Source organism: Plecotus auritus (assembly GCF_963455305.1).
Source record: "Plecotus auritus genome assembly, chromosome: 3".
Classification (NCBI taxonomy): domain Eukaryota; kingdom Metazoa; phylum Chordata; class Mammalia; order Chiroptera; family Vespertilionidae; genus Plecotus; species Plecotus auritus.
Genome location: NC_137772.1, coordinates 26,182,320 through 26,210,118, shown reverse-complemented (window position 1 = coordinate 26,210,118; position 27,799 = coordinate 26,182,320). Strand labels below are relative to the sequence as shown.

Here is a 27,799-nt window from a genome sequence, read left to right as displayed (position 1 = left end):
GATTGTAGGATCGAGCCTAAACCAGCAGTCAGACATCCCTCTCATAATCCGGGACTGCTGGCTCCTAACTGCTCACCTGCCTGCCTGCCTGATTGCCCCTAACCACTTCTGCCTGCCAGCCTGGTCGCTCCCTAACCACTCCCCTGCCAGCCTGATTGATGCCTAACTGCTCCCCTCCCGGCCTGATCACCCCCAACTGCCCTCCTCTGCCAGCACTATCGCCCCCAACTGTCCTCTCTTGCCGACCTGGTTGCTCCCAACTTCCCTCTCCTGCAGGCCTGGTTGCCCCCAACTGCCCTCCCCTGCCAGCCATCTTGTGGCAGCCATCTTGTGGCGACATCGTGTGAGGGCATCATATGAGGGCGTGACGCCACCTAGGCTTTTATTATATAGGATTACAGTTCAATTTTATGAGCATAAAGTTGTTCAGAAATTTCATTAATTGTGATATGTTGGAAGTTAGTGTTCATTTTTCATTCATGAACTACCTTTTTTATTACCAAAATTATATTTTTAGACCTGCTGAAAATTCAATACTTAGGTACTGAGGAGTGGTTAGAGTGTCTGCCCCCAGACCAAAGGACCCTGAGTTTGATTCCCAGTCAAGGGCACATACCTGGATTGCAGGTTCAATGCATGCAGAAGGCAACCAATTGATGTGTCTCTCACATCAATATTTCTCTCTCTCTCTCTCTCTCCCTCTCCCTCTCCCTCTCCCTCTCCCTCTCCCTCTCCCTCTCTCCTGTTCTCTCTGGAAATCAATGGAAAAAAATATTCTCAGTTAAGGATTAAAAAACAAAAATAACTATACTTTTAGAGCAGTTTTAGGTTCATAATAAAATTGAGGGGAAAGTAACAGAGATTTTACATATATCTCTTGGTCCCACACATGCATTGCTTTACCTGTTATCAACATTCTACAGTAAAGTGCTGCATTTGTTGCAATTGATGGTCCTACATTGACACATCATAATCACCTAAAGTCCATAGTTTACATTAAAGTTCTCCTTTGGTATTGTATATTCTGAGTTTGGACAATATAATTACATGTGCCTATCATTATGGTGTCATCAGATTATTTTCACTAAAATTTTTCCCCATGCTCCCCTTTTTGTACCTCCCTCATGTTAACCTATGGCAGCCACCAATCTTTTCACTGTCTTCACAATTTTGTCTTTTCTAGAATGTCATGTAGTTGGAAACATTTGGTATGTGGCCTTCTCAGAGTGGCTTCTTTCAATTAACAGTATGCATCTAAGGTTTCTTTATGTCTTTTCATGGCTTAATAGCTCATTCATTTTTACCACGGTTTTACCATGTAAATCTATGTTGTCTAGATTTATTATGGTTTATTTATTCTTTCACCTATTATTTATTTCTTGCATTACCCCTTTATACATTTCCTTTCATTTTAAATGAATTACTATTAAATTCCTTCCCTTATTTTTCCTTGCCCAAATAAAAAAGAAATTCTAGGGTATAACTGTTTTGTTGTTTTGTGTTGTGTTTTTTGTTTTGTTTTGTTTTGTTTTGTAACTAGTTACCTTGCAATTCTAACATTTTTTATTGTCCTTATTCCTCTATCCTTATACCAATCTTATGTAAAAGCATTTAATCCTGTACACACACTTAAGTCTTGCCCATTTTTGTACTTTTCTATTCTGTTCACCTTTCACTTCTAACTTGTGTTTTGTGTAGCTACTTTGACTTTGAGATCCCTTAGGGATTCTATGCATTAGCTTATTTAAAAAAAAAAAATATTTTCATTGATTTCAGAGAGGAAGGGAGAGGGAGAGAGAGAAAGACAGAGGCATCAATGATGAAAGAATCATTGATTGGCTGCCTCCTGCAAGTTCCCTACTGGGGATTAAGCTCACAACCCCGGGCATATGCCCTTTACCGGAATTTAACCCAGGACCCTTCAGTCCGTTGGTCGACACTCTATCCGTTGAGCCAAACCAGCTAGGACAGCTTCTTTTTTTTCCTAAAAATTGTTAGAGATGAAATTACAATACATAGAGACTTGCTTTTCTAGAAAATATGTTCTTTCCAATATGACATTGCTTTTCTATTAATGGGAGAGGTGGGGTGCTGGAATATTTTTTCAGAAAGTAGAAAGAAAAATGTATGTGAGAGGTTATACATTTAGAGATGTTGCATATCAACAATGCAAATATTTTTGCCACCTTACAAAAGATGTCCCCTTCTTGTCATAGGATTATGACATTTCAGGTCCCTTCTCCCAAACTTGTAAATTCTGTTGTACTGTTCTGTTGCTTTCAGCCCTTTCAGAGAGTAAGTAATGTGATGCAAGTTTAATTCCCCTTACTTTCTGCAGAATGTTGCTGACCTGACAAGTACCTAAGGTTTGTGGTTTTTCTTTCATTTCTTCTATTACAATGTCAATTTTTACATCCAGTCTGATATGTCAAGTCATTCTTTATCTAGGAATATTTATAAAATATTATTTATTGGTTATTGCTTCTGCTCTAGCTGACCACATTTTTCTTCCATTAAATTAGTCAAAATACAATGATAGAAACCTCTGTATTATAACAGGGAGGGAAACAATTATGGATTAGAATTAAAATGATAAGTAAATCATATTACAACCCTAATTTCAAAACTTTATATTAAAAGATTTGTAATCAGTGTACTAATTATCCCACGATAGAGGTATGGATATTTAAAATACTTTGTGTAATTCAAGGGTGTAATTCAAACTCATTTTATTGAAATCACTTTTTATATGTAGGGGGAAAGGTTTTAAAATTTGGATAACCTTCAAACACAAACAATTTATCAGTATGACTGTAAATGGACAGGACACAGAATCTGTAGAATTATATTAAATATCTATACAATTTAATATTATGAGTCTATTTTTTACATATACCAGTCCTATGTCTATACAGAAAGATAGGAAAATAGGTTCATGGTATAATATTAGTGATATTAGTTTGGCAAAAAAACATGAATGTGTGGAATGTGTATTGATGTATGTTTGTGGATGTGGGTATCGAATCGATGTTTATATATGAATATATATGAATGAAATGCAGAAAATGCTTAGCAGTGGGGGGTGGAAGTTAGTAAGGACTCTTTCAGTTCTATGTATTTTAATTTTTTAATTTCACAAAATTTTACTTTAAAATGAAAATTAATAGTAAACCATTCAAATAGAAAAGCATGAATAACATGTAAACTGCACAGAATGTAAACTGTTAGTGATGCAAGCTTATCATAAAGTTTTATTTTATAGTTCATTTGAAAAAGTTTTTGCATCTATGTTAGTTTGGAAAATATATTCACTTAAAATGAAATACACATGGTTTCATAATAGTGTTGAATTTCTAAAAAGGGCTGAGATAATAAATTAAAGTGGTCAAGTCAATTGATAGTAACTTTATTGCAATATTTTGTGTAGAAATTAAAGAAATTAAATATGGAAGTGGGGAAAGCAAGTATTTTGAAAATAAATTGATATAATATTTGTGAAAAATTCTAACATCACCCAATGACATGCTTTCTTCTGTGAATGCCATGCACATAATTTTGATGAATCAGATGATTACTGAAATTAGTGGGGTAGTCACATTGTAAGGTTTAAAAATGTGTTGAATCACTCTATTGTACACCTGAAACTAATATAACCAATATAATATCATATACCAACTATAGTTAAATAAAAATAAATTTTTTAAATGATCAGGAAGACAAAGTACTTATTAAAAACAGTCAAAATGTAGAGACCAGAAATATACTATCATGAAGGTAGTGATGTCATTCACTATTATGTTGTCAAAATTGTCACTACTTTTTCTAACCTATTTTTCATATTACAGTCATGCACCACATAACAACATTTCTGTCAATGACAGCATCTGAGACAGTGGTCCCATAAGATTAAATGGAGCTAAAAAATTACTATTACCCATGCATTACTCACATGTTGTAGTATTGCTGGTATAAAGAAATCTAATATGTTGATAGTTCTATAAAAGTATACCATAATTACATACAGTACATAATGTTTGAGAATCATAATAAACAACTACATTACTGACTTATGTATTTATTACACTGCACTTTTTATCATGATGTTAGAGAGTACTCTTTCTACTTATTAAAAATGTTTGCTGTAAAACAGTATGCTATACATACTGGCAGCAGGCTCATGCATCTTGTGTTTATCACATTTCTTGATTGCATCATTTTTTTCTTGTGCCTGATTTGATCTTATGTAGTTTTGCACATTAACGTGCTGTATAGGCTTGTAGACTAACAGCAATAGGCTATCCTAACATAGATGTGTAGTAGGCTATCTGCCATCTATGATCATGTAAGTGCACTCTATGATGTCTACACAATGACAAAATCATTTAACCATGCATTTCTCAGAATGTATCCTTGTTAAAAGAATAGGACAGAATATATTCTTTTTTTAATTTTTTTTATTAAGGTATTATATGTGTACATATCTTACCATTGCCCCCCACCCCACTCCCATACATGCCCTCACCCCCCAATGTTTTGTATCCATTGGTTACTCTTATATGCATGCATATAAGTCCTCCAGTTGATCTCTTATTTCCCCCACCTCTCCCTAACCTTCCCACTGTAATTTGACAGTCTGTTTGATGCTTTACTGCCTCTGTATCTATCTTTTTGTTCATCAGTTTATAATGTTTTTCATTATCCCCAAATGAGTGAGATCATGTGGTATTTTTCTTTCTTTGACTGGCTTATTTCACTTAGTTTAATGTTCTCTAATTCCATCCAGGTGCCTACAAATGGTAATAATTCCTTCTTTTTTATGGCAGCATAGTATTCCATTGTGTAGATGTACCATAGTTTTCTGATCCAGTCATCTGCTGACGGGCACTTAGGCTGTTTCCAAATCTTAGCTATTGTAAATTGTGTTGCTATGAACATAGGGGTGCATATATCCTTTCTGATTGGTGTTTCTGGTTTCTTAGGATATATTCCTAAAAGTGGGATTACTGGGTCAAATGGGAGTTCCATTTTCAGTTTTTTGAGGAAACTCCATACTGTTCTCCACAGTGGCTGCACCAGTCTGCATTCCCACCAGCAGTGCACAAGGGTTCCTTTTTCTCCGCATCCTCGCCAACACTTGTCGTTTGTTGATTTGTTGATGATAGCCATTCTGACAGGTGTGAGATGGTATCGCATTGTCGTTTTGATTTGCATCTCTTGGATAATTAGTGACTTTGAGCATATTTTCAAGTGTCTCTTGGCCTTCCTCTGTCTCCTTTTGAAAAGATTCTATTTAGGTCCATTGCCCATTTTTTTATTGGATCATTTATCTTCCTTTTATTAAGTTGTATAAGCTGCCTGTAGATGTTGGAGATTAAACTTTTATCAGTGATAACATTTGCAAATACGTTCTCCCATACAGTGGAGTTTCTTGTTGTTTTGTTGATGGTTTCTTTTGCTGTGCAAAAGCTTTTTATTTTGATGTAGTCCCATTTGTTTATTTTCTCTTTGGCTTCCGTTGTCCTAGGGGCAGTATCACTGAAAAAGTTCTTTTGGCATATGTCTGAGATTTTGCTGCCTGTGGATTCCTCTAGTGTTTTTATGGTTTCCCATCTTATATTTAAGTCCTGTATCCATTTTGAGTTTATTTTTGTGTATGGTGTAAGTTGGTGATCTAGTTTCATTTTTTTGCATGTATCTGTCCAATTTTCCAAACACCATTTATTGAAGAGACTGTCTTGACTCCATTATATGCTCATGCCTCCTTTGTCAAATATTAATTGCGCATAGTGGTTTGGGTCTATCTCTGGATTCTCTATTCTATTCCATTGATCTATATGTCTGTTCTTGTGCCAGTACCAGGCTGTTTTGAGGACAGTGGCTTTGTAATACAGCTTGAAATCTGGTATTGAGATCCCTCCTACTTTATTCTTCTTTCTCAGGATTGCTGTGGCTATTCGGGGTCTTTTTTTATTCCAGATGAATTTTTGAAGAGATCTTTCTAGGTCTGTGAAATATGCCATTGGTATTTTAATGGGGAGTGCATTGAATCTATAGATTGCTTTGGGTAGTATGGACATTTTAATGATGTTGATTCTACCAATCCATGAACATGGTATGTTCTTCCATCTGTTTATGTCTTCCTCTATCTCTTTTTTCAGTGTCCTGTAGTTTTCCGCGTATAGGTCTTTTACCTCCTTGGTTAGGTTTATTCCTCAGTATCTTAATTTTTTTGGTGCGATGGTAAATGGGATTGCTTTTTTAGTCTCTCTTTCTGTAATTTCACTATTGGTGTATAGAAATGCCATAGATTTCTTGGCATTAATTTTGTATCCTGCTACATTGCCCAATTCATTTATTAAGTCTAATAGTTTTTTGATGGAGTCTTTTGGGTTTTTATGTACAATAGCATGTCATCTGAAAATAAGGACAGCTTTACTTCTTCTTTTCCAATTTGGATGCCTTTTATTTCTTCTTCTTGTCTAATTGCAATGGCTAATACTTCCAGTACTATGTCAAACAGGAGTGGTGAGAGTGGGCATCCCTGTCTTGTTTCTGTTCTTAGGGGAAATGGTTTTAGTTTTTGCCCATTGAGTATGATATTAGCTGTGGGTTTATCATATATAGCTTTTATTATGTTGAGGTATGATCCTTCTATTCCCACCTTGTTGAGAGTTTTTATCAAGAAAGGGTGTTGGATTTTGTCAAATGCTTTTTCTGCATCAATTGATACGACTATGTGATTTTTATCTCTCAACTTGTTTATGTGATGTATCACGTTTATTGATTTGCAGATATTGTACCATCCTTGCATTCCTGGGATAAACCCTATTTGGTCATGGTGTATGATCTTTCTGATGTACTGCTGGATCTGATTTGCTAGAATTTTGTTGAGGATTTTGGCATCTACATTCATGAGGGATATTGGCCTGTAATTCTCCTTCATTGTGTTGTCTTTATCTGGTTTTGGTAATAGGGTGATGCTGGCTTCATAGAAGGAGCTTGGAAGTGTTCCTTCCTCTTGAATTTTTTGGAATAGTCTGAGGAGGATAGGTTTTAGTTCTTCCTTGAATGTTTGGTAAAACTCTCCTGTGAAGCCATCTGGCCCCGGGCTTTTGTTTGTCGGAAGCTTTTTGATTACTGCTTCAATTTCTTCCATAGTTACTGGCATATTGAGCTGTTTAGATTCTTCCTGATTGAGTTTTGGAAGGTTACATTTTTCTAGGAATCTGTCCATTTCCTCCAGGTTGTCCAGTTTGTTGGAATAGAGTTGTTCGTAGTATATTTTAACAATCCTTTGTATTTTGCAGAATTTGTTGTTATTTCACCTCTTTCATTTCTGATTTTGTTTATTTGGGTCCTCTCTCTTTGCTTCTTGGTGAGCCTGGCTAGAGGTTCATCAATCTTGTTTATCCTTTCAAAGAACCAGCTCTTGGTTTTGTTGATCTTTTGTATTGTTTCTTTGGTCTCTGTGTCATTTATCTCTGCTCTGATCTTTATGATGTCCTTCCTTCTGCTTACACTGGGATTTTCTTGTTGCTCTCTTTCTAACTCTTTGAGTTGTAGGATTAGGTAATTTATTACCATTGTTTCTTGTTTTTTTGCAGTAGGCTTTTAGAGCTATGAACTTCCCTCTCAAGACTGCTTTAGCTGTGTCCCATAGATTTTGGATTGTAGTGTTTTCATTGTCATTTGTTGCCATGATGTTTTTTATTTCTTCCTTGATCTCTCTGGTAACCCAGTTATTGTTTAATAGCATACTGTTTAGTCTCCATGTGTTTGATCTCTTTAGGTTGTTTTTATTGTAGTTGATTTCCAGTTTTATGCCACTGTGGTCTGAGAAGATGCTTGATATGATTTCTAACTTCTTGAATTTGAAGAGACTTTGCCTATGTCCCAACATATGGTCTATCTTTGAAAATGACCCATGTGCACTTGAGAACAATGTATATTCTGTGGCTTTGGGGTGAAATGTTCTGAAGATGTCAATTCCATCTGGTCTAGTGAGTCATTTAGGATTGATGTTTCTTTGCTGATTTTTTGTTTATAGGATTTGTCCAATGGTGATAGTGGGGTATTAAAGTCTCCTACTATGATTGTATTGCTGTCAATCTCTTTCTTGATATCCTCCAGGAGTTTTTTTTATGTATTTGGGTGTTCCTGTATTGGGTGCATATATGTTTACCAGAGTTATTTCTTCTTGTTGGATTGCTCCATTTAGTGTTATGAAGTGGCCTTCCTTATCTCTTGTTATGTCCTTCACTTTGAGATCTAATTTGTCAGATATACGTATTGCTACCCCAGCTTTTTTTTCAGTTCCATTCGCCTGGAAAACCTTTTTCCATCCCTTCACCCTCAGTCTGTGTGTGTCTTTTTTTCTTAGGTGGGTTTCTTGTAGACAGCAGATATATGGGTCTTGTTTTCTTATCCAATCTGTTACCCTATGTCTTTTGATTGGGGCATTTAATACATTTACATTTAAAGTTATTATTGTCGCCATTTTTATTCTTTACCCCTGTGTTACTTCTTCGTTTCCTATTACTTTTATTTTGCAGCAGACCCTTTAGCATTTCTTGCATTGCTGGTTTGGTGGTAATGAATTCCCTTAGTCCTTTTTTGTCGGTGAAGCTCCTGATTTCACCTTCAATTTTGATTGATAGCCTTGCTGTGTACAGTATTCTTGGATTCAGACCCTTCCTTTGCATGACTTTGTATATTTCATTGCATTCCCTTCTGGCTTGATGAGTTTCTGTTGAGAAATCAGTTGCTAGTCTGATGGGGGTTCCTTTATAGGTAACTTTCGGTCTCACTCTGGCCACTTTTAAGATTCTTACTTTGTCATTGGTGTTTGCCAATTTAATTATAATGTGCCTTGGCATCGGTCTTTTGGGGTTCATTTTGCTTGGGACTCTGTGAGCTTCTTGGATTTGTGTGGTTTTTTTTTTCCCTATATCAGGGAAAACTTCTGTCATTATTTCTTCAAACAGGTTTTCTATTCCTTGCTCAGCTTCCTTTCCTTCTGGAACCCCTATTATGCGGATGTTGTTTTGTTTCGTGTTGTCCCAAAGTTCCCTTAGGCTCTCCTCCTGCCTTTTAATTTTTTTTTCTAGAAGTTGCTCTACTTGGGTATTTTTCCCATCTTGTCTTCTAGCTCACTGATGCGGTCCTCTGCTTCTTCCAGTCTACTCTTGATGATTTCTATTGAGTTCTTTACAGCAGCGATGTCATTTTTCATTACTTCTTGGTTCTTCTTCATTTCCTCTTGGTTCTTGCTCATATTGTCGAATTTGTCTTCCATTCTTTTCAGCCACCTTATGACCATTTCTCTGAATTCTTTTTCTGGAAGGTTGCTTGCCTCCATTTCGTTTACTTCCTTTTCTGGTGATGCCTGCTTTTCTTTCATATGCGGGCTGTTTCTTTGTCTCCCCATGGTCTCTCTTCTCTGGATGTCTGGGTATGTAGTTCTCTCTCTCCTGAGTTGATTTAAAGGCACAAAATACAGCACTACCAGGTACAACACACAAGGCACTGAACAGAAATGTATTCACGATATTAATAACCTCCAATAAAGGTGACCGCCAGAGAAAGAAAAATTAGGGGATAGGAGAGAAAGAAGAAGAGGAAAAAGAAAGAAAGGAAAAAAAAAAGGAGTGTTAAAATGAAATTGGGAAAAGGAAAAAAAAAGTAATAGATACAAGAAAGAGACTAAGAGAGAAAGGGGAACAAACTATATATATGGGGATAAAACTCCAATAGAACAATCACTAATCCCAGCAAATGCCAGCAACAAGTACCTGGGGATTAATACAAACTACAACACCAACTAATATTGAGTGAGGCAAGGGAAAACAGAAGCACAAAACAAACAAAAAAAATAAACAAACAAAAGAAGAATAAGCAAAACAATCTCACAAAAAAGCATAAAAATTTGATATAATCAACATTCAAGCGAACAACAACAAAAGGACAGAGAGAAAAACAATTTTTTGGATAGTTAAGACAGCGAAGAGAGAGGTGTGTATGGACTTGGAGCAGGGGGTTGGAGATTAGATATGTAAGTAGGATGAAATTTTAACAGGGGGTAAAAAGAAAGAATAGGGAAAATCTCAAGCAGGAAAGGGGTAAGATAAACAGGACACCGAAAAGGGGAAGGTGAGGAAGAGAGTGATGGCATAAAGGTAGAGTTGAGATAGAGTAAAACGATGCTAAAGGAAAGATGAAAATAGAATGTAGAACACTAATCCCAAAGTAAAATGAAGAGAAAATAAAATGACACTTTAAAAAAAAAAGACAAAATAGCAGTAATAATAATACGGATTGAAAATAAAAATGTAATAATTAAAAAGGTAAAATCAAGTGAGGAAAAAAGAAAAAAAATTAGTTTCTTGAGTAAAAGATGCAAAAAAATGAAAATTAAAAAATAAAAAATAAAAATAAAATGTGGAGTAGTGAAGGTCATTCACTTCCTCTATTGTTCTGTTTGGCACGCCTATTTCTCATTCCAGACAGTATTACAGTTCCCTGCGTTCCACTGCTCTTCAGTGATGTAAGCCAGTCCTGATTTTAAGCAGGCGGTGTGTCTTAATTTCTCGTATTCCTTTATTTTTGATTATACAGAGTCAATTTGTGATCCAGCCCCTGGGTGGCAGTGTTTCTGGATTGACTTCCAGGTCTATATATGGCCTCTCTAGGCAGTGTTAGAGCTTTCTTTCACTACCGGTTTATGGGAGTGGGCTGCCTCAGGGCTGGCTCTCCGATGGTCACTCCCTGCTCTGATCCCCAGGTTCCAGAAAAACAACCTTCCCCTGCAGTCTCCTAGGGTGTCCCCAACTGGGTGATCCTATGTATTGGGCTTAGTAATTAGAAGCAAGGATTTGAAGAGGAAAAAGCCCAAGTGTGCGAACAATAGGTCTGCGCGCAAGTCTAAGCAGCTGGCACACCTTTGAAATTCTTAGGGTGTCCCTGCATGTCAGATCAAAATGGGTTGCTTTTTAGAGAGCCCTTCTGTTAGCAGCTCTGAGGACCCCCTTCCACATTCACGGATCACGCCAGCCCCAACAGCCACGGATTTTTCTAGGCACAGACTTCCCTGGTCCTCCGGCTCCCGCAAAATGCGCGTTCCTCTCTTCCGCCGGGACCAGAGACCTCACCTTATCCCAGGCGAACTCTGACCTTTCTGTGGTGGAGTGTAGAGCTCCTCTGAAACCGCGTGTTTCCGCCAACTGGGGACCGGTATTCTGGGGCTCGCAGCTGTTCTGTGGGTGCCACAGTTGTGGATTCTCAGGCTTCCGATAAGCTTCACTTTCCTGTTCAAGATGGCACAGACTCCGTCCGAGCCCGCAGCTCTGGGAGGGGACCCAGCCACAGTGGGGGCTGCCAGGTCAGGGGAACCCCATCTAGCAGTCCCCCACCTTCTTCCGGAGTTTAGCTGTCCCTTAACTTGCCAACAAACGCTCCTCGTGCGACCCTCAGCTGTTCTTTCTTTCTGCTCCAGGACAAGGCTCGGAACACGTCTGTCTATTCCGCCGCCATTTTTCCTCCTCCAACACAATATATTCTTAATAAACTTTAAAAAATAATGATTTTACTCTTTTGAATTTAGGCATATATATGTACTAACATGATACTAACATATACAGCCTAACATAATTTATAGTGATTATATGTTTTTATATTTCAGATATGTAATAATTTGGGCAATTGCCATTGCTTTCCTGGCTATCGGCCTCCAGATTGTGAATTTCAAATAGGTTCACCAGGAGGAAGTATTGATGATGGAAATGTTCAGAAATCTGGTGAGTAAAAATTAAACTTTGAAAACAAAAATAGAATTTTCTTTTATGAAATAAAGAAATGTACTGCCAATTCATATCTTTCATTATCTTCTGAGTAATTAAAAGTTATCAGAAGAGTGGCTTTAATTAAATTATTGTCAAACAAAATTTGTGATGAGAATTTTTTTCAGAGATACTGACTTTTAATAATCTTAGTAAAATTAGTTAGAATATTGTACTCTTAAATTTCAATAAACATCATAATATTCATTCAAAATAAATTCAAATATGGAAGAACAAGTACCACACAAATGATTTGCATTCCAAAATATAAAAAATTGTAGGTTATTAAAAAACAACCAAAGCATAAGGTGTTTATTCTGAATTGCATTTTAAAAAAAAAATAACATTTGGCAAAATATAAATACATATATTTATTTAAAAATAATAGCAAATCACGTTTTATACTTTCTCTTGTTCCCATGAATAAACACAAGTGCCATAAACTATTTATTGATTCAACCATTCATTTATTTATTAATACCTTTCCTCCACAAACATTTTATTAAGTATCTGGTAAGGCAATAAAATTGAGATCCACATTTCAGAAAGTCTACTCATGTAGCAATGTGGAAAATGGGTGTTATAATGTGAGTCTTACACACAATTGCCTTACTTATAAAGACCTGAAGTAAATAATGAAATTGAAGATAAATAAGTCGCTACATGATATCAAATATTTGTGAGTCACAATGAATAAGGCACGATCAGTCGTATTTGGCACATAGAGAAGAATGTGTAATGATGATATATCATGTTTGCATAAAATAATCTGAGGATGGACACATCATAAGATAATGAATCTAGTTTTGACTAACTGGAGTTTGGTTTACCTGTGGAAGAATCCACGTGATGATATCTGTGAGAAGCCATGGGAATTTGATAATAATGTTTCCAACTCAGTAGGGACATCAAGAATTGGTATTCCTTTGTTAGTTTATAATTAATTTATTTCATAGAATGATATAAAAGTATACTTTGTTATATGCAATAATAGATTTGGATATAATTTCAGGAAGCAGCAATATTTCAGAAACAATGTCTGAGATTACTAATGATTCTTAAAAGAAAGATCATAGCCGTAACCGGTTTGGCTCAGTGGATAGAGCGTCAGCCTGCGGACTGAAGGGTCCCAGGTTCAATTTCGGTCAAGGGCATGTACCTTGGTTGTGGGCACATCCCCAGTAGGGGGTGTGCAGAAGGCAGCTGATTGATGTTTCTCTCTCATCGATGTTTATTACTTTCTATCCCTCTCCCTTCCTCTCTGTAAAATATCAATAAAATATATTTTTTTAAAAAAAGAAAGATCATAAAGAGGAGTAGTCACAAAGACTATTGCCATGATAGAATAATAATAGAAAATTACATGTGATATTTTTCATTAAGGCAGTAGTATTAGATTATGATTCTAGAAATAAGAGAAACACATGATACTTATCATTGTATGTTTACGGCATGATATCAATCATTCTTACATATGTGTAACAGAAAATTCAGGTGAAAATGAAAAAAAAGAGAATGAATGTACAGAAAAATATTTTTAAAAATAATCCTGCCAAATTTTCTAAACAAGATGAAAAACGTTAACACTCAGATATAAGAATATACATAAACCTCAAGCAAAATAAATTAATGAAATTTAAATCTAGTGCACATGAAACATTATCTAGCATAGACAACATGTTAGGACACAAAACAAGTCTTGATAAATTCAAGAAGATTGATATCATATCAAGCATCTTCTCTGACCACTATTGTAAGACACTAGAAATCAATTATAAAAACAACAACTGAAAAATAAACAAATATATGGAAGCTAAATAACATGTTACTAAACAATGAATGGGTCATCAATGAGATCAAGGAAGAAATCAAAGGTTACCTTGAGACAAATGAAAATCAACACACAACAATCAAAAATCTATGGGACACAGTGAAAGCAGTCTTAAGAGGTAAATTCATAGCAACATAGACCTACATTAAGAAGCAAGAAAAATCTCAATCTAACCTTACACCTACAGGAACTAGGAAAAGAACAACTAGCAAAACTCAAAGTAAAATAGAAGAAAAGAAATAAAGATTAGGGAAGAAATAAGTGACATAGAGATTAAAAAATACAAAAGATCAATTAAACCAAGACCTGATTCTTTGAAAAGATAAACAAGATTGAAAAACCTTTAACCAGACTCATAAAAAAGCCTCACCAGTGTTGCTCAATGGTTAGAGTGTAAGCCCATTCACCAAAGTGTTGTGGGTTCAATTCCCAGTCAAGGGAACATACCTGGCCCAGCCCTGGGTGAGAGTGTGCTGGAGACAGCCAATTGATGTCTCCCTCTCTCTCTCTTTCTCTACACTTTTCCCTTACTTCCACTCTCTCTAAAACAGCAATTGGGGGGGAGGGGATATGCTCAGGTGAGGATTAACTAAAAAAAAACAAAAAAAGAAAGATGACCCAAATAAAATTAGAAACAAGAGATATAACAACTGACAACACAGATACACAAAAGACTGAAAAAATATCCTATATAATAAAAGGGTAATATGCAAATCGACCGAGTGCAGAATGACCAGTTGCTATGACACACACTGACCATCAGGGAGCAGACGCTCAATGCAGGAGCTGCCCCCTGGTGGTCAGTGCACTCTCACAGGGGGAAAGATGCTCAGCCACAAGCCAGGCTGATGGCAGCGCTAAGGATGTCCAACTGTGGCTTAGACCTGCTCCCAGGACCTAAGCCATCAGTCAGACATCCCTCGAGGGCTTCCGGACTGGTAAAGGGCGCAGGCTGGCTGAGGGGACCCCCTCCCCCTCCATGCATTGGGCCTCTAGTCCTATCTAATAAAGAGGGAATATGCCAGTTGACCCTCACACTGTCACAAAAATGGCGGCACCCAGAGCCAATCAGGAAGAAATATGCTAATTGACTGCCCTGCCCTCAAAGATGGTGGTTCCCACAGCCAATAGGAGGGAATATGCTAATTAACTGCCATGCCCTTAAAGATGGCGGTGTCCACAGCCACAGATGGCAGGGCCCAGTCCCCTCAGCCCCACCGGGGCACCTGCCTCTGGAGTCTCCCAGTCCCCTCAGCCCCCCAGCCACCCAGGGCCGGCCCGAGGCACAGGCAAGCCTTGGATGGTGGCTGCCCAGCCACACAGGGCCACCTGAGGCTCAGGTAACCAGGGCCAGCTGAGACTTGCGCTGCCGGCAGTGGCAGTGGCAGAGGTTGTGATGGGGCATCACCTTCCCCTGATTGCTGGGTCGCCTCCTGCCCCTGAGGGTTCCCGGACTGTGAGAGGGGGAAGGCTGGGCTGAGAGACCCCCCACCATCCAGTGCATGAATTTTCATGCACCGGGGCTCTAGTATATTATAAACAACCATATGCCAAAAAATTGGACAATCTGGATAAAGTGGATAAATTCCTAAAAACCCAGTTTTCCAAAACTGAATCAGAAAAATCTGAACATCTGAATGAATCAATTACAACTAATGAAATTAAAGCAGTAATCAAAACATTCCCAGCAAACATAAGTCCTGAACTGATGGCTTCATGGATAAGTTTTACCAAACATTCAAAGTGGAACTAACAACTATCTTTTTCAAACTGTTGCAAAAATTTCAGGAGGAAAGATTTCCAAGTTCATTCTATGAGGTCAGTCAGCATTATCCTAATTCCAAAACTTGATAAAGACACTATAAGGAAAGAAAATTATAGGCTAATATCCCTGATTAACACGATGCTAAAATCCTCAACAAAATATTTGCAAACCATATCCAGTAATACATTAAAAACTCATACCCTATGATCAAGTGAGATTTATTCCTGGGATGCAAGATTGGTACAATAGCTACAAATCAATAAACATGATGCACCATAAAAAAGTATGAAAATCACATGATTGTATTAATAGATGCAGAAAAAGCATTTGTTAAAATCCAGCACCAATTTATAATAAAAACTCTTGGCAAAGTATGAATAAAGGAAACTTACCTCAACATAATAACACCCATATATAACAAACCCACAGCAGACATCATACTCAATAGGCAAAAATAAAAGCATTTCCCTTAAAATTCAGAATAAGACAGTGATGTCTGCTTTTGCCACTCTTATTCAACATACTACTGGAAGTTCTAGCCACAGCAATCAAACAAGAAGAAATAAAAGACATCTAAGTTAGAAGGAAAAAAGTAAAACTGTAATTATTTGCAGGTGACATGATACTGTACACAGAAAACCCTAAAGACTACAACAGAAAACTACAAGAACTGATAAATTTAGTAAAGTAGCAGAATCCTACATAATAAAAGGCTAATTAGTATGCAAATAGACCAAATGGCGGAACAACTGGAACAACCAAACAGCCGGTCGCTATGATGTGTGCTGACCACTAGGGGGCATGAATGGAACATGGCAGGCTTAGGTGTGGTGGGATGGTGGAGCAGGTGAGTGGAGACGCCAGACCAGGCAGGGCACTGGCCGCTGTCATCGGGGCGAGCCTTTGGTGGTTACTGAAAATTCTTTGCTCCTGCGTGCCACAGTCCCGCCCAGCACTCACACTCACTGCCGGTGCCCGGCGACAGCCCTGCTCGCACTGCTGCCAGTGCTGAAGCTGCTGCTTGAACCCGCTGCCAGCACCTGCCCTGCTCGCACCAGCAGCCAGGGCCGGAGCCACTGCTCGCACCTGCTACTGGTGCCCGGTGCCGGTCCTGATCACTTGTTGTCATCAGCATGTGCTAGCAGTGGCTGCTGGCCCTGATCGCCCCTGAGGGTTTCTCCACCTCCCCCTGCTCCTGAGGGGCAATCAGGGCAGCAGTTGCTGCTCACACCCGCTGCTGGCACTGGCCCCAATCACTCTGCACCTTTAGTGGGTGTGAGCGGGGCCGGCGCCATCAGCACATGGGAACAGCAGTTGTGGGAGCAGGTCTACCAGCAGACAGGGGACCAGGGCCATGGCGGAAGGGGCTGGGCAGGGGCACGGAGGATTCTGGGCCGAGACCCGCCCCTGTGCTTACCACAGCCTCATGGCCCACAGTTCCCTTCAAGGTGCATGAATTCATGCACTGGGCCCCTAGTACAAAATAAACATTCAGAAGTTCACCAATTCAATACACCAATATTGAACTATCAGAAAGAGGAACTAAGGAACCAATCCCATTTATAATTGTAACAAAAAAAATAAGATATCTAGGAATAAATTTAACCAAGGATATTAGAAAATTATGATACTGAAGAAATTGAAGAAGATACAAACAAGTGAAAGCATATACCGTGTTCATGGATAGAAAGATTTAACATTATTAAAATGTCCACACTATCTAAAGCAATATCCATAACAGTGAAACTAGATCATCTTCTTATATTATGTACAAAAATAAACTCAAATTTGATTAAATATTTAAATGTAAGACCCAAAACCATAAAAATCCTAGAAGAAAACAGGCAGTAAAATCTCAGACGATATTCTTTCTGATATATCTCCAAAGGAATCAAAAGGAAAAATAAATAAATGGGGTTACATCAAACTAAAAAGTTTTTGCACAAAAAAGGAAACTGTCAACAAAACAAAAAGACAAAATACAAAATGGGAGAACATATTTGCCAATGATATATCTGATAAGGGGTTAATATCCAAAATTTATAAAGATAGTAGACAACTTAACACCAAAAAAACACAAACATACTGAATTAAAAAGTGGGCAGAGCCCTAGTTGGTTTGGCTCAGTGGATAGAGCATCGGCCTATGGACTGAAGGGTCCCAGGTTCGATTTCAGTCAAGGGCATATGCCTGGGTTGTGGACTCCATCTCCAGCGTGGGGCATGCAGGAGACAGCCAATCAATGATTCTCTCTCATCATTGGTGTTTCTATCTCTCTCTCCCTCTTCCTTCCTCTCTGAAATCAATAAAAATATATATTAAAATAAATAAATAAAAAGTTGGAAGAAACCTTAATAGCAGTATGTGTCTCATATATGGCCTTCATTATGTTGAGATATGCTGCAGTAATCCCCAATCTGACAACGCTTTTTATCATAAAAGGATGTTGTATTTTGTCAAATGCTTTTTCTACATCTATTTAGGAGATCATGTAATTTTAATCTTTTATTCTATTAATGTGGTGTATTATGTTTATTGATTTAAATATGAAGCAACCTTGCATTCCAGGAATAAGTTCTATCTAGTCATATCTATATGTATAAAAGCCTAAGTGACCGTTACAACCGAACGACTGGAACAACTGGCCGACCAGTCCCTATGACACACACTGACCACCAGGGGGAAGATGCTCAATGCAGGAGCTGCTCCCTGGTGGTCAGTGCACTCCCACAGCCAACCTCCTGCAGCCGGCCAACCTCCCCCAGTCCCTCCCCATGGCCAGCCAATCTCCCATGGGTCCTTCCTCCCCAGCGAGCCTGCCAACCACCCATGGTCCCTCCCCCTGACTGGCAGACCCCAATCAGCATGGCCCCAATAGGGACTGGGCGAGATGGCCCTGACTGGCCCTGATTAGCCCCAATTGCCAGCCAGGCCTAGGTACCTCACCCGTGCATGAATTCATGCACCAGGCCTCTAGTTGTATAATATTTTTATGTGTTTTTTACTTCATTTTGCTAAAATTTTTTGACAATTTTTGCATCTATATTCATCGGTGATATTGGTCTTTAATTTTTTTTGTAATGTCTCTATTTTTGACATAAGCATAATCCTGGTCTCAGAGAATGAGTTTTGGTATATTTCTTAATCTTCACCTTTTGGAAGAGTTTAAGATTGATTGGCATTAATTCTTTAAATAGTTGGTAGAACTTAATAGTGAAACCATGTGATCCTTGGCTTTTCTATTTGAAGTTTTTTTTTTTTTTAATTACTAATTTAACCTCTTTATTCATTACTAGTGGCCCAGTGCACAAAATTCATGGATGGGGGGGGGTGTGTCCCTCAGCCCAGCCTGCACCCTCTCCAATCTGGGACCCCTCAGGGGATGTCCGGCTGCCGGGGGATGTCCCTGTGGGATAGGGACTAAACCGGTAGTCGGACATCCCTCTCACAATCCAGGACCACTGGCTCCTAACCATTCACCTGCCTGCCTGCCTGATCGCCCCAAACTGCCCCCCCTGCCAGCCTGCTCGCCTCTAACTGCCCCCCCTGCTGGCCTGATTGCCCAAAATGCCCTTCCCTGCCAGCCTCATGACACCCAACTTCCCTCCCTGGCGGGCCTGAGGACCCCCAACTGCTCTCCCTGGCCGGCCTCATGGTCCCCAACTGCCCTACCCGGCCAGAAGCCCTCCATGGCCGGTTGCGGAACGCTTGCCTCGTCACCAGGGCAATGACGCAAGCTTCCCCCCCCCCCCACCTTGGCTACTCAGTGCCCGCTGCCCAGAAGCCCCCTGTGGCTGGGGTGCAACTCTTGCCTCATCACCACAGTGATGAAGCAAGCATTCCACCAGGCCACTAACGCTGCCTGCTCTCAGGGGCCAGCCCCCCCCCTGCCCCCCCCCCCCCCCGCCCGAGACTGGGGGACTCTGGCAGGGCTAAGAGATACAAAAGTAGTGATTATCATCGGGAAAAGTAGTGACTGGAAGAACGCAGAATAGTTTCCTGAATTTGGTGCTGGATACATCAATATGTTCAATTTAGAATATCATTTGAGCTGGATAATTGTGGCATGCATGCATTTCTAACATATTATACTTCAGTAAAAATTTAACCCATAAGTAATAATGGAATTGTATAATACTTCAATTTTTTTCTTTTTTCTTTATTGATTAAGGTATTACACATGTGTCCTTATCCCCCGTTGCCCCTCCACACCCCCACTCATTCCCTCACCCCCATGGTGTCTGTGTCCATCGGTTAGACTTATATGCATGCATACAAGTCCTTTGGTTGATCTCTCCACCTACCCCACCCTCCCCTACCTTCCCTCTGAGGATTGACAGTCTGATCAATTCTTCTCTGACTCTGGATCTGTTTTTGTTCATCAGTTTATGTTGTTCATTATATTCCATAAATGAGTGAGATCATGTGATATTTATCTTTCTCCAACTGGCTTATTTTGCTTAGCATAATGCTCTCCAGTTCCATCCACGCTGTTGCAAATGGTAAGAATTCCTTCTATTTTATCATAGCATAGTATTCCATTGTGTAGACGTACCACTGTTTTTTAATCCACTCATCTGCTGATGGGCACGTAGGCTGTTTCCAAATCCTAGCTTGGTAAATTGTGCCGCTATCAACATAGGGGTGCATATATTCTTTCTGATTGGTGTTTCTGTTTTCTTGGGCTATATTCTAAGAAGTGGGATCACTGGGTCAAATGGGAGTTCCATTTTTAGTTTTTTGGGTTTTTTTTTAATTTTTTTTATTAAGGTATTATATGTGTACATATCTTACCATTGCCCCCCACCCCCACCCCACTCCCATACATGCCCTCACCCCCCAATGTTTTGCATCCATTGGTTACTCTTATATGCATGCATATAAGTCCTTCAGTTGATCTCTTATTTCCCCCACCTCTCCCTAACCTTCCCGCTGTAATTTGACAGTCTGTTTGATGCTTTACTGCCTCTGTATCTATCTTTTTGTTCATCAGTTTATACTGTTTTTCATTATCCCCAAATGAGTGCGATCATGTGGTATTTTTCTTTCATTGACTGGCTTATTTCACTTAGCATAATGTTCTCTAATTCCATCCAGGTGCCTACAAATGGTAATAATTCCTTCTTTTTTATGGCAGCATAGTATTCCATTGTGTAGATGTACCATAGTTTTCTGATCCAGTCATCTGCTGACGGGCACCTAGGCTGTTTCCAAATCTTAGCTATTGCAAATTGTGCTGCTATGAACATCAGGGTGCATATATCCTTTCTGATCGGTGTTTCTAGTTTCTTAGGATATATTCTTAGGAGTGGGATTACTGGGTCAAATGGGAGTTTCATTTTCAGTTTTTTGAGGAAACTCCATACTGTTCTCCACAGTGGCTGCACCAGTCTGCATTCCCACCAGCAGTGCACGAGGGTTTCTTTTTCTCTGCATCCTCGCCAACACTTGTTGTTTGATGATTTGTTGATGATAACCATTCTGACATGTGTGAGATGGTACCGCATTGTCATTTTGATTTGCATCTCTCGGATGATTAGTGACTTTGAGCATGTTTTCATATGTCTCTTGGCCTTCTTTATGTCTTCTTTCGAAAAGTATCTATTTAGGTCCATTGCCCATTTTTTTATTGGGTTCTTTGTCTTCCTTTTGTTAAGTTGTATTTCTATACACCAATATTGAGTTAAAAGACCTGTACTCAGACAACTACAGGACACTGAAAAAAAGAGATAGAGGAAGACATAAACAGATAGAAGAACATACCATGTTCATGGAGTGGGAGAATCAACATCATTAAAATGCCCATACTACCCAAAGCAATCTATAGATTCAAAGCACTCCCCATTAAAATACCAACAGCATATTTTATGGACCTAGAACGAACTCTCCAAAAATTCATCTGGAATAAAAAAAGACTCCGAATAGCTGCAGCAATCCTGAGAAAGAAGAACAAAGTAGGAGGGATCTCAACACCAGATATCAAGCTGTATTACAAAGCCACTCTTCTCAAAACTGCCTGGTACTGGCACTAGAACAGATGTAGATCAATGGAATAGAATAGAGAACTCAGAAATTGACCCAAACCAGTACACTCAATTAATATTTGACAAAGGAGGCAAGAACATACAATTGCGTCAAGACAGTCTCTTCAATAAATGGTGTTGGGAAAATTGGACAGATACATGCAAAAAAAATGAAACTCGACCACCAACTTACACCATACACAAAAATAAACTCAAAATGGATAAAGGACTTAAACATAAGATGGGAAACCATAAAAATACTAGAGAAATCCACAAGCAGCAAAATCTCAGACATATGCCAAAGCAATTTCTTCACTGATACAGTCCTAGGGCAATAGAAACTAAAGAGAAAATAAACAAATGGGACTTCACCAAAATAAAAATCTTTTACACAGCAAAAGAAACCACCAACAAAACAACAAGAAAGCCCACTGCATGGGAGAACATATTTGCCAATGTTATCACCAATACTTCAATTTTTTAAGTGTAAGAAATAGTAAAAGGGTATAATAGGTTTTATAGAATCTTAATTAGAGAAAAAATACATACACCATATTACATATAGTTATATAGACATAGATATAGATACAAAGATAAGTATAGATGTGAATTTTATTTACATGCATAAAATATAAATACTAAATGGAGAAACACAAGTCATTTAAAAATCATTTCCTCTACAGAGAGAAACCATGTGACTTGGCAAGTGAGGAGGATAAGGTTTTTAAATTTTTTACATATTTATTTATTTTTAAATTGATTTCAGAGAGGAAGGGAGAGGGAGAGAGAGATAGAGACATTAGTGATGAGAAAGAATCACTGAACATCTGCCTCCTGCACGCCCCACATTGGGGATCGAGTCCCCCACCCAGGCATGTGCCCTGACCAGCAATCAAACCTTGACCTCCTGGTTCATTGGTCAATGCTCAAGCACTGAGCCATGACCACCAGGTGAGGATAGGTGTTTTTTTGTTGTTGTTGTTGTTTTTTGGGAACTTTTTTTACAAAACATTTTTTTTTTATATTTGTAATGTAAGCCTTACTAATATATTACCTTTTAAGGTATAAATGTCATAAATAAGTTGAATGCAGTAAGCAATACTCAAAACATGTCCACAGTGGCAGAATAATTAAACAAATATGCATAAAATACAAGCAAGAAATATATTTTTTAAATTATCATTGTAATTTTAGTTTGTGACTTAAATGTTCTTTTATTTTCTCTATATGAGCTTGCAAGGTATTAAAATTTTAATTGTATTATATGTGTGTGTGTGTGCATACTGCATATATATATATATATATATATACACATATATATATATTTAAAGTGAAAGGAATATAAATGTATTTAAATATTCAGTGCATTTCTACTGATCTCTTATGTTTTATTTCTAGCTATAGTTGTTATTAAAAAAGACAACAATGCACATCAGAACAACTGGCTTTTTCTTAGTTTCTTCCTTGCTTTGCCCTTTTGTATATATTCCATCATTGCAATCAAGAATCTAAATAAAATTAGGAAACTGCAACAGAAAGATCCCAGAATTTGACGGGTAAATATGATTATACAAATAATTTATTATCATAAATTATACAGGTCATTGACCAGTGTCATAAATTTATATTATATTTTTTAAAATTTTTATAGTTTACCTAAGTATCTGTTATTTTTAAAAATATACAAATGGCACTTTTATAATTTTGGTTTCTTATAGTATATTGTTAGCATGTATACATATATATCTCTTTTGATATATATTAAAAGAGGGATACAAATAAGTTAAGATTTTGAAACCAAATGGGGAACCAAAATAACGTTTTATGAGAAAGTGAATTACATTTCTCAGAAATTTGTTTCATTAATAATGTATTTATATCTACCCACCTTTCTATTTGTTATCATGTAACACCTTCTCAGTCTTGAGAACTTGATCATGACATAGCCTTTTATTGTAAGTGACACAAGGGCATCAAATACTTTCTATGTTCAATAACTTCCTATTTAAAAAGGAAATTGTAAATTTACAATCTCTGAAATCATTAACATTATCTCTCATGCACATCTACATGTTTTAAAATAAAACCATAAGCAGTTTCAGTTCATCACCTAGGTTACTAATTTTTGCTTGCAATAATTCCACAAGTTTGGATATTTCAAAGAACTCATAAGACTTCATAAAGCATACTCACCTAAGGATTCTATTATAAAACTAAAATGCATTATTGGCAAACAGAGTTTTAGACATGTAGTTCACTTTACATATAAAACATTTAGTTGGTTCTCCACATGGGTTCAAGATAGTTACTGTGTATGTTATAAATTGTAATTATTTTTGTTTGAACAGTCAATTATTTTTGTAACAGCTTTATTAAAATACTGGTAATGCAGTGCATGAAATTCGTGCACATTAAAAGGGGATTAATTAGAGGAAATAATTTAATATTGCTATTTGCCCTTTATAATAGAAGTGTCAGAGATGAAAGAAAATTAGTAAAATGTATATGAAAACCTTCCTCCTGTCAGAGTCTGGGGCACACCACAGGACCCAGGGTCAAGTCCCCACTCACCCACATGCACCTCAAAATCGCATGAGACCCAGACCCAGCTGCCCCCCCCCCCCCACATTGGGCTAGATCCTGACCTGGCCAGTCTCACCCTTGTTAAGCCCTGCCGGGCAGGGGGCATAGCCTCAGGTCCCCTGGCCTGGCGCCAGGATGGGGGGCCTGGCCTGAGGTCCCGCAGCCCAGACCAGGGTGGGGGACATTCCTTGAATTCCTCTATCAAGCCCTGTCAGGTTGGGGACATGGCCTGAGATCCCCTGTCAAGCCCCGCTGGGTGGGGGGCATGGCCTGAGGTGCCCTGTCAAGCCCTGCTGGGCGGGGATGTGGCCTGAGTTCCCCTGACCCAGCACTGGGGGTGCACCTTGAGGTCCCCTGTCAAGCCCAGTCAGGCAGGGGGTGTGCAGCCTCAGGTCCCCTGGCCTGGCGCTGGGGTCAGGGGAGCAGCCTGAGGTCCCCTAGCCCAGCACCAGGACAGGAAGTGCACCTTGAGGTCCCCCGTCAAGCCCCGCCAGGCGGGGGGTGTGGCCTCAGGTCTCCTGGCCTGGTACTGGGGCAGGGGGTGCGGCCTGAGGTCCCCCAGCCTGATGCCAGGGCAGGGGGTGCAGCCTGAGGTCCCCTGTCAAGCCCCACGGGGGCAGGGGAGGGCGTAGCCTCAGATCCCTGCTGATTGCTTGTTAAGGCTCCTTATGGGAACTTGGCCTCAGCTGTGGGTGCAGCCAACTTTGTGACGGAGTGATGGTTAATTAACATATTCCCTCTTTATTAGATAGGATATAATTTATATACCATAAAATTCACTAATTTAGGTGTACAATGCAACAATTTTACTTTATTCACCAAGTTATGTAATTCTCACCACAATCAATTTTAGAACATTTTTTAGAACATTTTCATCACCCTAAAAAGAAATTTTGTACTCATTAGAAGTTATTCCCAGTAGTTATCAGGGACTAGAGATTGGAGGAATTGGGAAGATGTTGGTCTAAGTGTACAAATTTCCAATTACAAAATAAATAAGTTCTGGGGATCTAATATATAGCACAGTGATTAAAGATAGTAAAAGATGAAATTATGCAACTATTTGACAAAATCACAAAAAATTTGTTGATCTAGGACTATATGCACATGAGAACAAATCATGAACCACAAAGAAAATTTAGATTTGGTCAAATGAAAGACATTTGAACTGAAAAGTAGCCTTTAAAGAGGATAAAAAGACAAACTATGGTCTAGGATGTATTTGTAAGTCATATAGTTGCCAAAATTTTTCTACCTCCAAAAAAAAAAAAAAAAAAAAAAAAAAAAAAAAATATATATATATATATATATATATATATATATATATATATATATATATTTAAATTCAAACCCAAAACTTAAACAAAACAGTAGAAAAATGGGCAAAGAAAAAACATGGAATAGACTGAAGGAATATATAGATAGCAAACAAGCACATTACAATATGACTGACATAATGAGTCACTGGATAAAGACAAATTAAAACCACAATGACATATCACATTTCTCCTAACAGAATGATCTAGATAAAAAAAAATAGTGATTATAGCAAATCCTGTTAAGAATGCAGAGAACATGATAACTCACACATTGCTGTAAAAAATGCAAATGTATAGATACTCTGACAATCTACTTGTCAGTTCTTATCATACAACCCAGCAATTTCACTCTTGCTTATTTATCCCAGACACAGAAAAGTTAGTTTTACACACAAAACAGTACATGAACATTCTTAGCAATGTTATTTGTAATAACTAGAAACTGGAAATTACCCAAGTACTCTTTTGATGGATGAATGGTGAAGCAAACTGTGGAACTATTTCCAGTCCTCATCATTCCTATCTCATCATCACCAGATTATTAGAAGTTATCTTTCTAAGACACAAAATACCATAACTTATTTACACTTAAATCTCTTGATTGAGAGTCAGGAAAAGATGGCTCGCCTCCTCCCATGACCAAAATAACAATTAAATTATAGAACCATCAACCTGGAGAGCCATCTGTAAACTATCTGAACAGAAGTCCTATAACTAAAAATAAAAAGAAGCGGCCACAATGAGAATGGTAGGAGGAACAAATATTCAAAATGGGCTGGCCCCACACCAGCAGTGCCAGGAAGAAGAGCCTACATCATCTCGATGTGAAAATCTGTGGGGATTCCACATGCCAAGGTGAGACTAAAGACTGCTGGAAAACACAGGAGCCCTCTTAAAGGGCTTTCACTCAGCCTCTTATGTGCATGCACTCAGCTTGGGCTCCAGCAGAGGGACAGTGACTCAGGAGGCCACCAAAAATCATACAAGAGAAGTTAGTTGAGTTGTATGGCTTCAGGGTGAGGGCTGGAGGGATCACCACCATTGACACTGTGTTGAGCCCTCCTCCCACTTGGCCAAATGTTGATTTGCATTAACCTTTTCAACTCCATCTGATCCACCTTAAAACTCCCTACCACCATGCCTCACTCAACTCTCACACCAACCAATAACTTTTCAGCAGCAAGCATCCAGCCTTGGCCATCTCCATAGTCTGTCTTTAAAAACCCTTAAAGTTCCACAGGCCCCAGGCAGGAGATGGCTGGTCTCAGTGTGCCCTATAACTTACGTTAAGTGACCTCAGGCTCAATATTTGCACCATATCTGAATCTGTATTAACCTGATGAATACCATTTCCCCCACCCTAGTGACTTCCAAAAGCACTGCCTGACCCAACTTGTGATTCACCCAAGAATCTTACAGCTCCAAGTCTTATGGGCAATAGGTAGGCAATGGCTAGCCTTGGGGGCCCTTGCCTTTTGCTGACCTGCTTCAGTCCCAGTACTTGCAACAACCAGTCTTGATTCGCAGTGTGGTATCTCCAACATGCATCCAGATCCAGTACAGGCAGCTATCTACTATAGAACACTTTGTAGGTACTAACTGGTAGCCCCAGGTTGGTCCTATCCCAGAGCCCCTCCTCAGATGCCCTAGAACCAACATACCCATTGCCCAACTTCAACCCACAACAGAGAACAACACAATCATATTCACAACCTGCAAAACCCCGGGGTGGTCTCAGTGGACACCAGACTCCACTGTGGAAAATGCCACTCTGGGGTCATCCACACACAGCAGCTCATATGCTGTGGCCATGGCCAATTTTCACAGCCAGTCAGCCTGAGGGTGAATCTGACCTACTTTTGTGCTCATAGCAATTAAGGCTCAAATATAACAGGGAAGCACACAACATACACAAGGAACACTCCTGGAGCACCTGGCTCAGGTGATCAGGGAGAGAGTATTACTGGGCCTCATAGGACACTTACCTACATAAGGCCATCATGTCATGACTGAAAGACATAGCAGATCTACCTAATACACAAAAACAAACACAGAGAAATAACCAAAATGAGGAGACAAAGATACATGTCTCAAATGAAAGAACAAAAGAAAGAAAAAAAAAAGAAGTAAACACAATGTAGGCAAGCAATTTACCAGATACATAGTTCAAAACATTGGTTATAAGCATGTTCAAGGAAGTTAGGAGAAGAATCCATGAACTCAGTGAGAAATTAAACAGACAGTATGCATAAGACAGGACATAGGAACCATAAAAAAGAATAGTCAGAAATGAAGAGTACAATATCTGAAATGGAGAATACACTAGAAGGACTCAACAGCAGATTAAATGATGTAGAGGATGAAATCGGCAATTTGGAAGACAAAGTAGCAGAAAACACCTAATCATAATAGAAAAAGGAAAAAGAATAAAAAAGTTGAGGATA

The 27,799-nt window shown here is 38.7% G+C and overlaps 1 protein-coding gene across 1 annotated transcript in view; it reads left to right on the top strand.

Moving 5' to 3' along the window:
- LOC308244584 (disintegrin and metalloproteinase domain-containing protein 18-like) overlaps nucleotides 1-27,799 on the top strand; it is a gene marked incomplete at its 5' end in the record, with an annotated part of 102,764 nt that overhangs the window by 62,652 nt on the left and 12,313 nt on the right. The window contains 2 exons of the mRNA XM_080660725.1: nucleotides 11,678-11,792; nucleotides 22,852-23,009. Of these exons, the coding sequence (XP_080516851.1) occupies nucleotides 11,678-11,792; nucleotides 22,852-23,006 (270 nt within the window). The 3' untranslated portion in view covers nucleotides 23,007-23,009. The remainder of the gene's footprint in view (nucleotides 1-11,677; nucleotides 11,793-22,851; nucleotides 23,010-27,799) is intronic.